The sequence below is a fragment of the Oncorhynchus clarkii genome, chromosome 7, assembly GCF_045791955.1.
Source record: "Oncorhynchus clarkii lewisi isolate Uvic-CL-2024 chromosome 7, UVic_Ocla_1.0, whole genome shotgun sequence".
Taxonomy (NCBI): Eukaryota; Metazoa; Chordata; class Actinopteri; order Salmoniformes; family Salmonidae; genus Oncorhynchus; species Oncorhynchus clarkii.
The window spans coordinates 36,109,944-36,125,604 of record NC_092153.1 but is presented as its reverse complement, the minus strand read 5'-3'; the positions used below and the strand labels follow the sequence as shown (position 1 = coordinate 36,125,604).

Genomic DNA, 15,661 nt, shown 5'->3' with positions numbered 1-15,661 from the left:
TCATAGAGAGTTGCAATCAGAATCAGACCCCTTACTGGGCGACGTAGTCTTTGTTTCAGACATGTTTAAATGTGTAGTCAGAGAATCCCATTACCATATTGGCTTACCAGGTCTCCATGATTGAAACCCGTATCTTACAGCAGCTATATTTAGAGAAGGGGTTGTAACCCCTACCTTATATTTAGGATTCCTCCATGGGCTTTACCAACAGTGTCATGTCACTCACACTGTCCTCTTTCGGAACTAGGTGGGGTGTGTGATTGGGTGACTTCCAAGTTTGCTGGCTTTTTTCCTGGATCTGCAGCCGTTCATGTAGGAGTGAGAATCCCAGTAATTAACTGGGTTTAACCCCCCCGCCCATCTCCCCCCTCTCTTTCTCTTTATTCTCTACTCCCCCTCTCTCTTTTCTCATCTCCCTGTCTCTCCCTTTTCCTGGTCTCCGGTGCTAATTCCGCCTCTTTCTCTACCCCATCTCTCGTACTCTGTCTTTTCATGCCTCTTGCCAACTCTGCCCCTCTGTATCGCTCTCTCTCTCCTCCCTCTCACCCTTCATCTCTACACTCTCTCGCCAAGCCCTCTCTCCTTCCCCCTCTTCGTCCCTCTTCTTCCCTCTTCCTATTCTTCTCTCCCTCTCTTCCCCTCCTTCCTCTCCTCTCCTCTCCTCCCCCCCTCCTTCTCTCTCTCTCTCTCTCTCTCTGGAGGGTGAGTTGAGGTGATGAGTGGGCGTTCTCTGCCTCAGTAATTAGAATGGGAGAAAAGAGACGAGACAGGATCAAGGAAACACACTCACACAACAGGAGTGTGTGATGTGTTGGTATTCACGGGGTGATACTCCTAATCATCCCTCTTCTGTCTCTCTCTCTCTCTCTGACAGGTGTGTATGTGTCGGAGAGAGAGATAGATATGTATAATGCTGAATAATGCTTCCCCCCCCCCCCCCTCTCTCTCTCTAGTTTGGGAGAACAGAGGTGATTGACAACACTCTAAACCCAGACTTTGTCAGGAAGTACATCCTGGACTATTTCTTTGAGGAGAAGCAGAATCTACGCTTTGACTTGTGAGTGATTATTTATTTTAAACACCGGCCCTGATGAGTCCCCACATGACAACCCTCCCTCTGTTCCCTTTCTTTCTCTTTCTCTGTCTGTATCACTGTCTCTGTATCTTCCTCTTTCCCCCTCTCTGTGTTTCCCATTCAATTCAAGAGGCTATATTAGCTTGGAAAGTGTAGGGACTTACATTGTCAAAGCAAACATGAAGAACCGTATTGGGGCGGCAGGATAGCCAAGTGGTTAGAGCTTTGGACTAGTACCCGACTAGTACCCGAAAGGTTGCAAGTTCAAATCTGTCATTCTGCCCCTGAACAGGCAGTTAACCCACTGTTCCTAGGCCGTCATTTAAAATAAGAATGTGTTCTTAACTGACTTGACTAGTTAAATAAAGGTCAAATAAATTTAAAAAAAGACACGTTCCGTTATACTGTAGTGACTATTCTGTTCCTTGTTGGCCTCATGTTCACACCGAGAGGAATCCTAGAGACGGTTTCCTCTCCTTTCGAATGGTGTTTAGTCATCAATAGTAAACATCAGACAGACACGATAGTGGTTGGCACACAGCTGTCTCATTCTCTCACACATAATGTATCCAGGAGGAGGTAGTGCAATAACAGGGCTAGGATTGGATTTTGGAACGAAAACTATAACAGCAAATGGCTGGGCGATGATGGAATATGGCGAGCTAATATAATATTCACAGAACATTATGAATCTTATCTTTTGGAGTTTAACTGTGAACAGTTAGTTATAGTGATCTATGACTTCTATGATAAAAACGTAGGGAGATAAAAACACATGTGGCTTTGGTTTCAATCCTCAGCCAGTCCCATCCAGCGAGAACAGAGGGGAATGGAGGAGCAAGGACCTCCCATAGAGGTTCAATTCAACCCTTGTCAGACGAATATGATTACCCCAATTTGTATAGTGTAGAAGTACGCAGAGTCGGACATAATGAGAAGCTACCCCCTTTTGCTCTGAGGTGATGACCTTTGGTAATCTGAGTCATCCTGATTCATGATCTGTATTGCGTCACATGCTATAGCATGTGCGGCTCTCGTCTGACTCTGGGCTGTAGTGGTCTATTGTATCACGGCCTGTTTCACAAAGTGGATGTCCTTCTCCTTGATGTCTCTATGTTCAAGGAGTTAGAGAAATGTATTCAAGTGTCCCTCCACAGTGACACAGTGACACAGAGCACAGCTGGAGAGAATAAGAAACGCATTGCAGACCACTCAAATTGAGCTTTGAGACACTAAGAAACAACCAGTCAAAACATGTTACAGGCCTCATCTGTAATGCATTACGTCATCTATACCCGTGTATGCATCAACAAAATACAGTGGGTCAAAGGTCAATTTGGCAGTTCTAAAGAAACGGAGGATAAGGTGGCAGGCTTTGGTGCAGGCCTTTACACTCACGTGCAGGTGATCAGGCCCATGAACAACTAGCCTCCAATGGTGAGATATCGTCCCACTAATAGGAAGGTGAAATAGATAACCAAGATGAAATACGACCCCCTTAGCATTTACTCACGTACACTGATAGATGTGAAAATATTAGATTAGGGTTTCCTAAACTCGGGTCCTCGGGACCCCAAGGCACGCACGTTTCGGGTTTTTTGCCTAGCACTACACAAATAATTAACTAATCATGAAGCTTTGATCATTTTGAATCAGCTTTGTAGTGTTAGGTTAAAAAAGTGAAACGTTCATGCCTTGGGGTCCCGAACACAGAGTTTTGGGAAACGCTGGATTATATGGATGTCAGTAATGAGCCACGGAGAAAGTTCATCTACCAGAGGCCTCGTTAGAGATCCCTTTCTCTCTCTCCTTCTCTCTCTCGCTCTCTCTTTCGCTCACACACACACACGCACATGTAACCTGTGTTACCTATCTCTCCTCCAGATATGATGTGGACTCTAAAAGCCCAGACCTGTCCAAACACGTGAGTGACACACCCTCTCAGACCTACAGACACAGATGAACAGGTATTGGCCAATACTCCCAACAATAATCAACACCACTGACTTGAAACCATTGATTTTTCAAAGTTATCATTGATCAATATAAGTTAACAGAATTTCCTGAACAAAATGATCAGGGATAGAAGCGTAGGACTCATCATGGACAACTGATGGAATGTCTAGAGAGATGAAACATGAGAATCCTGCACTCTGATTGGCCAAACTCTCCTTATCTATGACTCTGGTCTGATCGTGAAGTTGCATGGTTTGATTAGTTGTGCCTGCTACATGTTGCATGTTCTGTCAACAAACTACCTTCATGGATTTATGCAAACCTAGTGGTTAGAGCGTTGGGCCAGTAACCGGAAGGTTACTGGCTCGAATCCCCGAGCTGACAAGGTAAAAAATCTATCGTTCTGCCCTGAGCAAGGCAGTTAACCCACCGTTCCCGGGGCGCCGAAGACGTGGATGTGGATTAAGGCAGCCACCCGCACCCCTCTGATTCAGAGGGGTTGGGTTAAATGCGGAAGGAAGACACATTTCAGTTGAATACGTTGTTGGACAACTGACAAGGTATCCCCCCTTTCCCCCCCAAAGAACCATCCAGGTATCCAAATATACAGCATGAAAATGTTATGAACCTTTTTGTTTGTTCATACAATGTGGTTGTTACTACAAGTACATACAATGGCTCCGTGACCATACAGTAGGGCAAACCTTCTGTATGTTCAGTATGCCTGGGTCCAGTGCAAAATAACAATTAGGCAATTATAAAGAAACGTCTCCATTGGAGGATAAGGTGGTAGGCTTTGGTGCAGTGGTGTAAAGTACTTAAGTAAAAAAACACTTTCAAGTACTACTTAAGTAGTTTTTGGGGGGTATCTGTACTTGACTTTACTCTTTAAATTTTTTTGACGACTTTTCCTTTTGCTTCACTACATTCCTAAAGAAAATAATGTTATTTTTATTCCATACATTTTCCCTGACACCCAAAAGTACTTACATTTTGAATGCTTAGCAGGCCAGGAAAAGGGTCAATTCACACACTTCTCAAGAGAACCACCCTGGTCATCCCTACTGCCTCTGATCTGACAGACTAACTAAACACAAATGATTCGCTTGTAAATGATGTCTGAGTGTGCTCCTGGCTATCCTTAATATACAGTGCCTTGCGAAAGTATTCGGCCCCCTTGAACTTTGCGACCTTTTGCCACATTTCAGGCTTCAAACATAAAGATATAAAACTGTATTTTTTTGTGAAGAATCAACAACAAGTGGGACACAATCATGAAGTGGAACGACATTTATTGGATATTTCAAACTTTTTTAACAAATCAAAAACTGAAAAATTGGGCGTGCAAAATTATTCAGCCCCTTTACTTTCAGTGCAGCAAACTCTCTCCAGAAGTTCAGTGAGGATCTCTGAATGATCCAATGTTGACCTAAATGACTAATGATGATAAATACAATCCACCTGTGTGTAATCAAGACTCCGTATAAATGCACCTGCACTGTGATAGTCTCAGAGGTCCGTTAAAAGCGCAGAGAGCATCATGAAGAACAAGGAACACACCAGGCAGGTCCGAGATACTGTTGTGAAGAAGTTTAAAGCCGGATTTGGATACAAAAAGATTTCCCAAGCTTTAAACATCCCAAGGAGCACTGTGCAAGCGATAATATTGAAATGGAAGGAGTATCAGACCATTGCAAATCTACCAAGACCTGGCCGTCCCTCTAAACTTTCAGCTCATACAAGGAGAAGACTGATCAGAGATGCAGCCAAGAGGCCCATGATCACTCTGGATGAACTGCAGAGATCTACAGCTGAGGTGGGAGACTCTGTCCATAGGACAACAATCAGTTGTATATTGCACAAATCTGGCCTTTATGGAAGAGTGGCAAGAAGAAAGCCATTTTTTAAAGATATCCATAAAAAGTGTTGTTTAAAGTTTGCCACAAGCCACCTGGGAGACACACCAAACATGTGGAAGAAGGTGCTCTGGTCAGATGAAACCAAAATTGAACTTTTTGGCAACAATGCAAAACGTTATGTTTGGCGTAAAAGCAACACAGCTGAACACACCATCCCCACTGTCAAACATGGTGGTGGCAGCATCATGGTTTGGGCCTGCTTTTCTTCAGCAGGGACAGGGAAGATGGTTAAAATTGATGGGAAGATGGATGGAGCCAAATACAGGACCATTCTGGAAGAAAATCTGATGGAGTCTGCAAAAGACCTGAGACTGGGACGGAGATTTGTCTTCCAACAAGACAATGATCCAAAACATAAAGCAAAATCTACAATGGAATGGTTCAAAAATAAACATATCCAGGTGTTAGAATGGCCAAGTCAAAGTCCAGACCTGAATCCAATCGAGAATCTGTGGAAAGAACTGAAAACTGCTGTTCACAAATGCTCTCCATCCAACCTCACTGAGCTCGAGCTGTTTTGCAGGGAGGAATGGGAAAAAAATTCAGTCTCTCGATGTGCAAAACTGATAGAGACATACCCCAAGCGACTTACAGCTGTAATCGCAGCAAAAGGTGGCGCTACAAAGTATTAACTTAAGGGGGCTGAATAATTTTGCACGCCCAATTTTTCAGTTTTTGATTTGTTAAAAAAGTTTGAAATATCCAATAAATGTTGTTCCACTTCATGATTGTGTCCCACTTGTTGTTGATTCTTCACAAAAAAATACAGTTTTATATCTTTATGTTTGAAGCCTGAAATGTGGCAAAAGGTCGCAAAGTTCAAGGGGGCCGAATACTTTCGCAAGGCACTGTATATATACAGTTTGTCTTGTTCATTGTCTTGTTGGAAGACAAATCTCCGTCCCAGTCTCAGGTCTTTTGCAGACTCCATCAGGTTTTCTTCCAGAATGGTCCTGTATTTGGCTCCATCCATCTTCCCATCAATTTTAACCATCTTCCCTGTCCCTGCTGAAGAAAAGCAGGCCCAAACCATGATGCTGCCACCACCATGTTTGACAGTGGGGAGGGTGTGTTCAGGGTGATGAGCTGTGTTGCTTTTACGCCAAACATAACGTTTTGCATTGTTGCCAAAAAGTTCAATTTTGGTTTCATCTGACCAGAGCACCTTCTTCCACATGTTTGGTGTGTCTCCCAGGTGGCTTGTGGCAAACTTTAAACAACACTTTTTATGGATATCTTTAAGAAATGGCTTTCTTCTTGCCACTCTTCCATAAAGGCCAGATTTGTGCAATATACGACTGATTGTTTTCCTATGGACAGAGTCTCCCACCTCAGCTGTAGATCTCTGCAGTTCATCCAGAGTGATCATGGGCCTCTTGGCTGCATCTCTGATCAGTCTTCTCCTTGTATGAGCTGAAAGTTTAGAGGGACGGCCAGGTCTTGGTAGATTTGCAGTGGTCTGATACTCCTTCCATTTCAATATTATCGCTTGCACAGTGCTCCTTGGGATGTTTAAAGCTTGGGAAATCTTTTTGTATCCAAATCCGGCTTTAAACTTCTTCACAACAGTATCTCGGACCTGTCTGGTGTGTTCCTTGTTCTTCATGATGCTCTCTGCGCTTTTAACGGACCTCTGAGACTATCACAGTGCAGATGCATTTATACGAAGACTTGATTACACACAGGTGGATTGTATTTATCATCATTAGTCATTTAGTTCAACATTGGATCATTCAGAGATCCTCACTGAACTTCTGGAGAGAGTTTGCTGCACTGAAAGTAAAGGGGCTGAATAATTTTGCACGCCCAATTTTTCAGTTTTTGATTTGTTAAAAAAGTTTGAAATATCCAATAAATGTCGTTCCACTTCATGATTGTGTCCCACTTGTTGTTGATTCTTCACAAAAAAGTACAGTTTAATATATTTATGTTTGAAGCCTGAAATGTGGCAAAAGGTCGCAAAGTGCAAGGGGGCCGAATACTTTCGCAAGGCACTGTATATGTATATGTATATATGTATATTATTATCCCATCTGGTTTGTTTAATAAAAGGAATGTAAAGTGATTTATACTTTTACTTTTGAGTATATTTTAGTAATTACATTTTCTTTTGATACTTAAGTATATTTAAAACAAAATACTTTTTGACTTTTACTCAAGTAGTATTTTACTGGATGACTTTCACTTTTACTTGAGTCGTTTTCTGTTAAGGTATCTTTACTTTTACTCAAGTATGACAATTGGGTACTTTTTCCACCACTGCTTTGGTGCAGGATTTACATTCATATGCAGATGATTAGTAGTTGTACTACTGTTGTAGAATAATGTACGTTCTGTGTCCTCAACTAGACTAGAATTGATCATGAAATGCTTTAGTGCATTTGAATTGGATAAACAGGATGTGTGAATCATCGTGTCACTATTTGACTGCTAATAAGAGGATAACAATCTTCACATTCTGTCGCTGGGGAGACTGTTGGATCAAAACAGTCTAACAGATTATTTGAGGCATTTGCATACAAAGAGAAGATTTGCATATCTCCAATTGCATGATTTTCATGAATTCTATTTTTTTACAGCTCTTATATGACACCTAATCTGTATTCTCTCCTGCTACACTTCCTGGTTTGAGTGGTGCTTGTTGTTCTGGGTATTGTAGTGTTTGTGTGTACATGATGTGTTCTGTTGTTGTTGTTGTTGACCCTGCTGCCTGCTCTCCCCTGCCCTCTGGAAGCCTTCTGATCTCAACGTACGTCTCTGCCTCTTTCCTTTTCTTTTAGTACTGTAGCTATAGTATATTTTAGCTAGATACAGAAAACACACGCAGCTGTAATGCATGTAACACACTTTAATAACCTCAGTATATTACCTCCCTCCCTTCTTTCGCTCTCGCTATCACCTTGTCCAATCTTCTCCCCAACTCCCTTCATCCCTGTTTACTTCCCCTCTCCCCTTGTTTCCCTTTTGTAACCCTATACCTCCTCCATCCTGTCTGTCTCTTCTTCCTTCCCTCTTCCCCCCTCTCTCTCCCTCCTTCTCCTCCCCCTCTCAGGACTTCTTGGGTCAAGTGTTCTGTACCCTGGGGGAGATCGTGGGGTCACCTGCCAGTCGACTGGAGAAACCACTGGGGTGAGTCTCTCTGATAATATCATAACTTTTTTTCAAACCGCTGTTGTCCTAAATGAGACCATTACGGATGAAAAGTTGGCCGCTGTCCACTGTTCTGTGGTGGTGAACGCCAGACCTCTGGGATATGGTTTCACCGCTGTCCATGGTACTGAAATCTCTGATCCCCGCTAATTTGCTTGTTGTTACCTTTTGCTCTTGTTGTGGCAAAGTCACACAGCCTTGTTTTCCACCTGTGTCAGTTGGGATTGTTTTTCTGGACCCCTAATGTTGCTGAAGTACCTGCCTGAAAAGTACCTACCTGCCGGGACCCCCTGCTGTTACCCAAAACTGCTGGGTCCATTTCAAGGCTGTTGGTTGTCATTGTGTGATAATGAGAATAGACAGAATGTTTTACTCCTGTAGAGTCTTTTTTTAAATGTATTTTTTTTACATATTCTAATGAGACTATGTTGACAGAAAAGGGACAGAAAGACATACAAAGGAAAAAGAATGAGAAAAGAAGATTACTTAAAATAAACAGAGAGGGAGAGAGAAAGAAACAAAAATAAATCAAATTGTACTCGTTCTGACAAATTATTGTCATTAGAGAAAGGGGGCGAGGCGCTGAACCAGAATTACAACAATTAGTAGTAATAGCACCTTGGGATTCATTTAAGATACTCTTTGAAGAGGTAGGGTTTCAGACGCTTTCGGACGATGGGCAGGGACTCTGCTGTCCTGCTTCCACCTTAGGGGTGCCAAGACAGAGAAGAGCATTGACTGGGCTGAGCGGGAGCTGACCCCCCGAAGAGGTGGAATGGCCAAGAGATCAGATGTGGCAGAACAGAGTGCTCGGGTTGGGGTGTGGTTTGAGCATAGCCTGAAGGTATGGAAGGGCAGTTCCTTTTGCTGCTCCGTAGGCAAACACCATGGTCTTGTAATGGATGCGAGCTTCAACTGGAAGCCAGTGGAGTTTGCTGAGGAGTTGGGTGACTTGGGAAGGTTGAACACCAGGTGGGCTGTAGCATTCTGGATAAGTTGCAGGGGTTTGATGGCACAAGCAGGGAGCCCAGCCAACAGGGTTGAAGTACTGTAGTCCAGATGGGAGAAGACAAATGTCTGGATTAGGACATGCGCTGGTTCCTGTTTGAGGAACGTGCAGGAGCTAGTCACTGCTTTGATGTTTGCAGAGAATTACAAGGTGCTGACCAGGGTCACGCCAAGGTTCTTTACACCTACAAGGGGGACACAGTGGAGTTGTCAACCATGATGGAGAGGTCTTGGAGCAGGCAGGTCTCCTCCGGCAGGGCGAGCAGCTCTGTCTTGTCAATTTTGAACTTAAGGAGGTGGGCTGATATCCAAGCTGAGATGTCTCCACGTCACCTGGTAGGTGACCTCCCAGGTAGGATGCAATCCAAGAGTGTGCAGAGCCTGAGACGCCCAGCCCCTGGTTAGGGTCAAGAAGATCATTCTGAGAGAGATAACGGGAGAGTTAGCAATAGATAGTACGCTCAAGTGTATTGGGAAGAAAAGAAAGAAGATACTGGTCTGTAGTAGTTGACGTCAAAGGGGTCGAGTCTTCATTTCTTGAGGAGGGGAGCGACTTTTCCATCTTAAAGTCAGATTGGATGAAGCCAGTGGTCAGGGATGAGTTGATGAGGAATGGGAGAAGGTCTCCAGAGATGGTCTGGAGAAGGGGATGGGGATCGAGCGGGCAGGTTCTTGGGCGATTGGATATCACAAGTTGCCAGATTGCATATGGAGAGAGAGGGGGCAAAAGAAGTCTCTTCTTTTCAAAGTGATTAACAAAGTTGCCCATGGAGAGGGAGAAGGGAGGGGGAGGGGGAGGAGGTTGAGGATTAAGGAGGGAGGATTAGAGGCAGAAGCTTGAAATTTAAAGTGATAGAAGGTTCTCCGTAAGTTTAGTTTTCCGCCATGACCTCTCAGCTGCCAGCAGCCCTATTCTGTAAGCTCGGAGTGAGTCACTAAACCACAGAGCAGGAGGGGATGGCTGAACCAGCCAGGAGGAAAGGGGACAGTGAGAGTCATCGGATGTGGAAAGGGAGGAGAGTAGGGTCATAGAGGCAGAATCAGGAGACAGAAGGAAGAGATGATAGGATAGGAGAGAGAGAGAGAGCAAAGATTGTGATGGTGCATGACCATCTGGATAGCGGCTGAGTGGGTAGGGTTGGAGGAGAGAGGGAGGGAGGGAGAGAAAAATAAACAAAGTATTGATCAAAGACACGAAGGGGGGGTTGTAGTGAGATGTAGTTTTATGTCACCCATTACGATGAGTGGTAAGCCATATTCGGGAAATTAGCTTATCAAGGTGTCAAGCTCATTGAGGAACGCTCCAGCCGCTGAGCGATAGATGCCATCAATGTAAAGCTTGAGTGGACAAGTGACAGTGACAACATTCAAATGAGGATGTGAAAGAGGGGGAAAAGATCAAATCTCCACAGGAGAAATGAGTAGCCCTGTGCCACCACCGCGATGACCAGATGCTCTTGGACTAATCAAGTGACGATAGAACAGCAGGAGTAGCAGTGTTCTCTGGGGTAATCCGTGTCTCTGTCACCAACAAAAACTCTAGAGACTTAAGGGCGATATAGGCTGAGATGAACCAGTTATGTTAATGTAGATCTGTCCACAAGAGATTAGGTTGGGGCCTATATGACAGAACTGAAAGAGGGGATAAGAATGTGACATGGGTGAAAGTGGGGACGAGTGGGAGTGCATGAAGAGTGTGATTTGAGGGGGTTAGTTGAGGAGATGGGGAGAAGAATGTGTGACGAGAGTCAAAGTGGCAATCGTGGGAGTTTGTTTGCTTACTTCATGATTCAAGTACAACACTACACCCCCCCCCCCCCCACTCCAAGTATACAGCTGCTTTATTAAAACAGACATTGCATGTCTAATAAGAATCTGAAGGAGGCTTTGAAATGAAACCTCTAAAAGTCCAAGCCATTGGCTTAAGCTAATGTACAGTATGGAATTGTTTTAAGATGGTCATACCATGGATCATTTAACTATTTGATTTTGAATTTTAGGACCCCTTTAGGTATAAAAAAAATATATTGAATTTGGCCTCTACTACCTATACCCATAGAAACACATTGAATAACACATTCATAAATTGCAAAAAAGGCAGTAAAAAAATTAATCATAAGGAATCAGGTTTTGAAAGCTCAGGAAATACAGTGTATATTTTAGTTTTTTGGACACATATTTAACCCCTTATTTTTGTTGGCACAAAACTACCTCCATACTTCCATTCATCTCTATGGGTTACCTTCAGACTAGTCTCGGGACACTTGTGGGGGTCATAGAGCAAAACAAAGAACACCATTGTTGTTAGGTATGCGTAACTGGCTGTAAGGGAGTCAGGCGCAGGAGAGCAGAAGTTCGGTAGCCAAAGGAGCCTTTTATTTCAGCGAACAAAAACATGGCACTAAGAACACTAAATAGAAGGTGGGTTGACATAACCCAGCGCAAACCAGTCTAGCAAGCACATACAACAAACAATTCCACACACAGACATATGGGGGAACAGAGGGTTATATGCACTTCTAATACTGAGGGAATTTTTATTTATCCGTTATTTTACCAGGTAAATTGACTGAGAACACGTTCTCATTTGCAGCAACAACCTGGGGAAGAGTTACAGGGGATGAATGAGCCAATTGTACTGGGGATTATTAGTTAACCGTGATGGTTTGAGGGCCAGATTGGGAATTTAGCCAGGACACCGGGGTTAACACCCCTTCTCTTACGATAAGTGCCATGGGATCTTTATTGACCTCAGAGAGTCAGGACACCCGAAAGACGGTACCCTACACAGGGCAGTGTCCCCTATCACTGCCATGGGGCATTGGGACATTTTTTTGTTTTAGACCAGAGGAAAGAGTGCCTCCTACTGGCCCTCCAACACTACTTCCAGCAGCATCTGGTCTCCCATTCAAGAACTGACCAGGACCAACCCTGCTTAGCTTCAGAAGCAAGCCAGCAGTGGTATGCAAGGGGGTATGCTGCTGGCAAATTGAAACCAGGTGTGTAGGAAAACAAGACAAGACAAATGGAAAAATTAAGGGTGGATCGGCGATGGCTAGAAAGCGGGTGACGTCGACCGCCGAACGCAGCCCAAACAAGGAGAGGAACCGACTTTGGTGGAAGTCATGACAATAGTGTTTGTGAGAGTCTTGTGCGCTGTGCCTGGCCCGCCATAGTAGTCGCTAGTGCACAATGAGACAAGGATATTCCTGCCGGCCAAGCCCTCCCTAACCCGGATGACGCTGGGCCAATTGTGCGTCGCCCCATGGGCCTCCCGGTCGCGGCCGGTGGCGGCAAGGCCTAGGCTCGAACCCAGGTGGAGAGAGATTGTAAGACAGAAATAGTTGCGTTATGCGTACATTACGACATGACACCTCAAGATGTAGCGGAGGGTCAGTTTTTTAAAACTTTTCTCCAATACTATAGAGTCATCACACCCCCGATTTTGAAGTCAACACAGTCCCTACAGTCCCATTAGTTTTCTTTGTAGACTCGTTTGAATGTTGCGGTTGCGCACATTTGTACGGAATGGGGTGAGTTTACGTTAGCTAGCTAGGTACATTAATTGATTTAGTTTGGTTGTTTTTAACCTCTACTTCAAGATTTCCACCAAGGCCGTTGCCTCTCCAATCATCACTCTCATTTAAGAATCACTCTGATGTGACGTTGTAAAATGTCATTCAAGGGCTGAGGGCCAATGGGTGTCTACTTTGAGTTTGGACTGCAGCCCTAGTTGCTTTGGGGATTCGAACCAGCGACCTTTCAGTTACTGGCCCAACGTTTTTAACCGCTAGGCTACATAAATGTGTATCCAAGCTTGATGGGTGACTCCTCTTTCCTATACAAAAAAATACAACTATAGATGTTATGCACTAGCATGTAATGCAATGAGATATATTTGACACAGGTATTTACTTTGTAACACGTGTTGTCATTGACTAGACCCAAATATAATTGTATGAGATATGCATCTGTGTACCGCCTCTTTTGTACCCCTCTGCTAGCTAGCTAAGATGGGTACTCCAGTCAGTTGTCACTAGTTACCACAGCCACACAGTCATAATTATGGATAAACTGCTTATTTCTAAAATGTATCTTCTTAAAATCTGATTTTAAACCTTACCCTAACTCTAACCGCAGTGCTAACCTTATGCCTTACCTTAATCTTAAATTAAAACCAAAAAGCTCATTTTAGATGTAATGATTTTTTACGATATAGAGGGCTTGAAGATGAAGTAGAATGCCTCCTGGAGGCCATTTTGGAAGGCTACCGCATCAATTATTCTGACAACAGCTGAGTGGCTACCCCAAACTGCATGATAACAGTGCCTGAAGCTAGTTGATTAATCTCCACGGTCATTTTCTGTCGAGTATTCAGCTGCTCTAACCAGGCAGGAAAGACAACGGGGGAAAAAAGGTTTACAGATTCCCAGCAATCATGAAACACAATTGGTGACACCAATGAGATAAAAACTCAAGAACTGTCAGAAAAGTGAAGAAAACTTTTTGCCCGTCAAAACCTGAACCCAGACAGTTGTCAATACATGGTTTGCTATGATAATTTCATCACTGGTAAATCAAGTCTGATTGATTTTGAGTTTAGGTTCGCTGTTATACTAACTAAGTGTTGACATCAACACTAAGTTAGCCAAAATTAGCTAGCTCAATAGCTTGTTGTCTAGCTATCAGCATGTTGTCGCTTGAGTTAAGTTTTGGGGAAGCAATTTTTTTTTAACGATATTTTATAACAAAAGATTGCATGCCTCTAAGGTCGCATTTGCAGACTAATGTAAGCCTACTATTCCTAATGTGATGAGTAGATTGGATAGGGATAATTTTGGCTATTAATACGTGTGTAGTGGCATACGTTTACAGGCTGTATCAGAGATGTTTCTTTCCCTTGCACGGGAAAAATGTTGCCTTTTAATAAACCTTTCATGCAATTCTACTAACTTGCACGTTATGTGACTGGAGAAGCGACATCGGCAGAATATTTTTTAATATGATGTTAGTCTAGGCCTACTCTACTGACATTGACAACAGATCCTTAAAAATGACTTTGTCTTGAACGCAACCATGAAATCTTGACCGAAAAGGGGTCCTGGCTAAAAGGGATCCAGCTTTTGTCAAATACACATAAAAGGTTATATTTAACCTAATTCTCCTAACCTGCTGCGTAAATCCTCCTAATCTGCTATGAAGTGTCAAATATTACATTCATTTGACAAAAGATGGATCCCTTCTAGCCATGATCATGAAAATGGGAGATGCAAATTGTACAATATGACATCCATATAGCCTGGAGGACATTATTGTCCAAACATACTCCAGTGGTTATCATATATTCGTGTGATAACACAATGATAATTTGATAACTTTGTTCATAAGAGGAGTGGGAAATGTATGGATATTACAGCATGGGACAAAGGCCTCAATGGGATAGGACAACCTGATATGTTGACGATCGGTTGCCCAACAATGGATTTAATCTTTATATGACACTAAAACATATGAATGAATTAAGCACAACCAAACACGTAAGTGTCCTGATGGTGTAGGTGATGCTGAAGTTCTAACATCAGGTGTGCTTTTCATTTGCTTATGTACTGTAGGTTCACCAGCTGACCTCTATCAAGATGTCTTGACTTGCCTAGTTACATTTTTTTTTTTTTAATGTCGACTGGATTCCCACTGTGAAGGCGAGCAATGCTGCAGCAACATTTCACAGTTTCTACTTCTACTGTGTTATTTTACAGATATGAAAGGAGACATCCCAGTTATACGAGTTGTTGTCATATTCTGTGCTTTGGACAGTCTGAATGATACTGTTGTGCCATTCAAGTAGAGAGCACCTTCACCTTGTCGTCATGACAAAAGTGTATGAATATATATATAATATAATTTTGAAAGAGTTAAAGACTATTGTTGATATTGTAAACATGGGTAAAATGAAAAGGTAATCTCTGCTTTGCTTAGCCCCATTGAATAAAAAGTATTTCTTATAACCCAACTATTGTCTTTCTTTTACAATTTAAACACATTCAGCATAGACAATGTAATTGTTGTGGTAGTCTTAGGCAAATCATCTTCATTATCACACTGGCACCTCCAAGTACCACACAGACCTTCTGGGAGAAAAGTATCTGGCATTGAACATGGTGGTAGTTGTTGTATGTTTTAAGCTAAGGATCCCATTATCTCCTGCTTCCAGACATTTCACTGCCTAGATTGCAAGGGTTGGATTTGCAATAAACAATTTCATCTCAGCACAAGGCATGTGCAACATCTAGTATAATGATTAGCCTCATACATTGTCCACTGGTATCGTTTTGAAATAAGAGGACACATGGCTGAAACGTGTAAACAATGTTTAACGTTAAGCTATTCTCTACTTCAGATGCACAATGCCAAGGCGTGCATTGCAAATGCCCATAAAAAATACTGTAGGACCGTGGTTCCCAACTCCGGTCCCTGAGTACCCCCAACAGTACAGTTCTATTGTAGACCCGGACAAACACACCTGATTCAACTTGTCAACTAATCATCAGGCCCT

General features: G+C 43.0%; 1 protein-coding gene across 1 annotated transcript in view; it reads left to right on the top strand.

Moving 5' to 3' along the window:
- LOC139413236 (copine-5) overlaps positions 1–15,661 on the top strand; it is a 191,594-nt gene that overhangs the window by 52,095 nt on the left and 123,838 nt on the right. Inside the window, exons 4-6 of the mRNA XM_071160376.1 lie at positions 954–1,057; positions 2,960–2,999; positions 8,003–8,079. Of these exons, the coding sequence (XP_071016477.1) occupies positions 954–1,057; positions 2,960–2,999; positions 8,003–8,079 (221 nt within the window). The remainder of the gene's footprint in view (positions 1–953; positions 1,058–2,959; positions 3,000–8,002; positions 8,080–15,661) is intronic.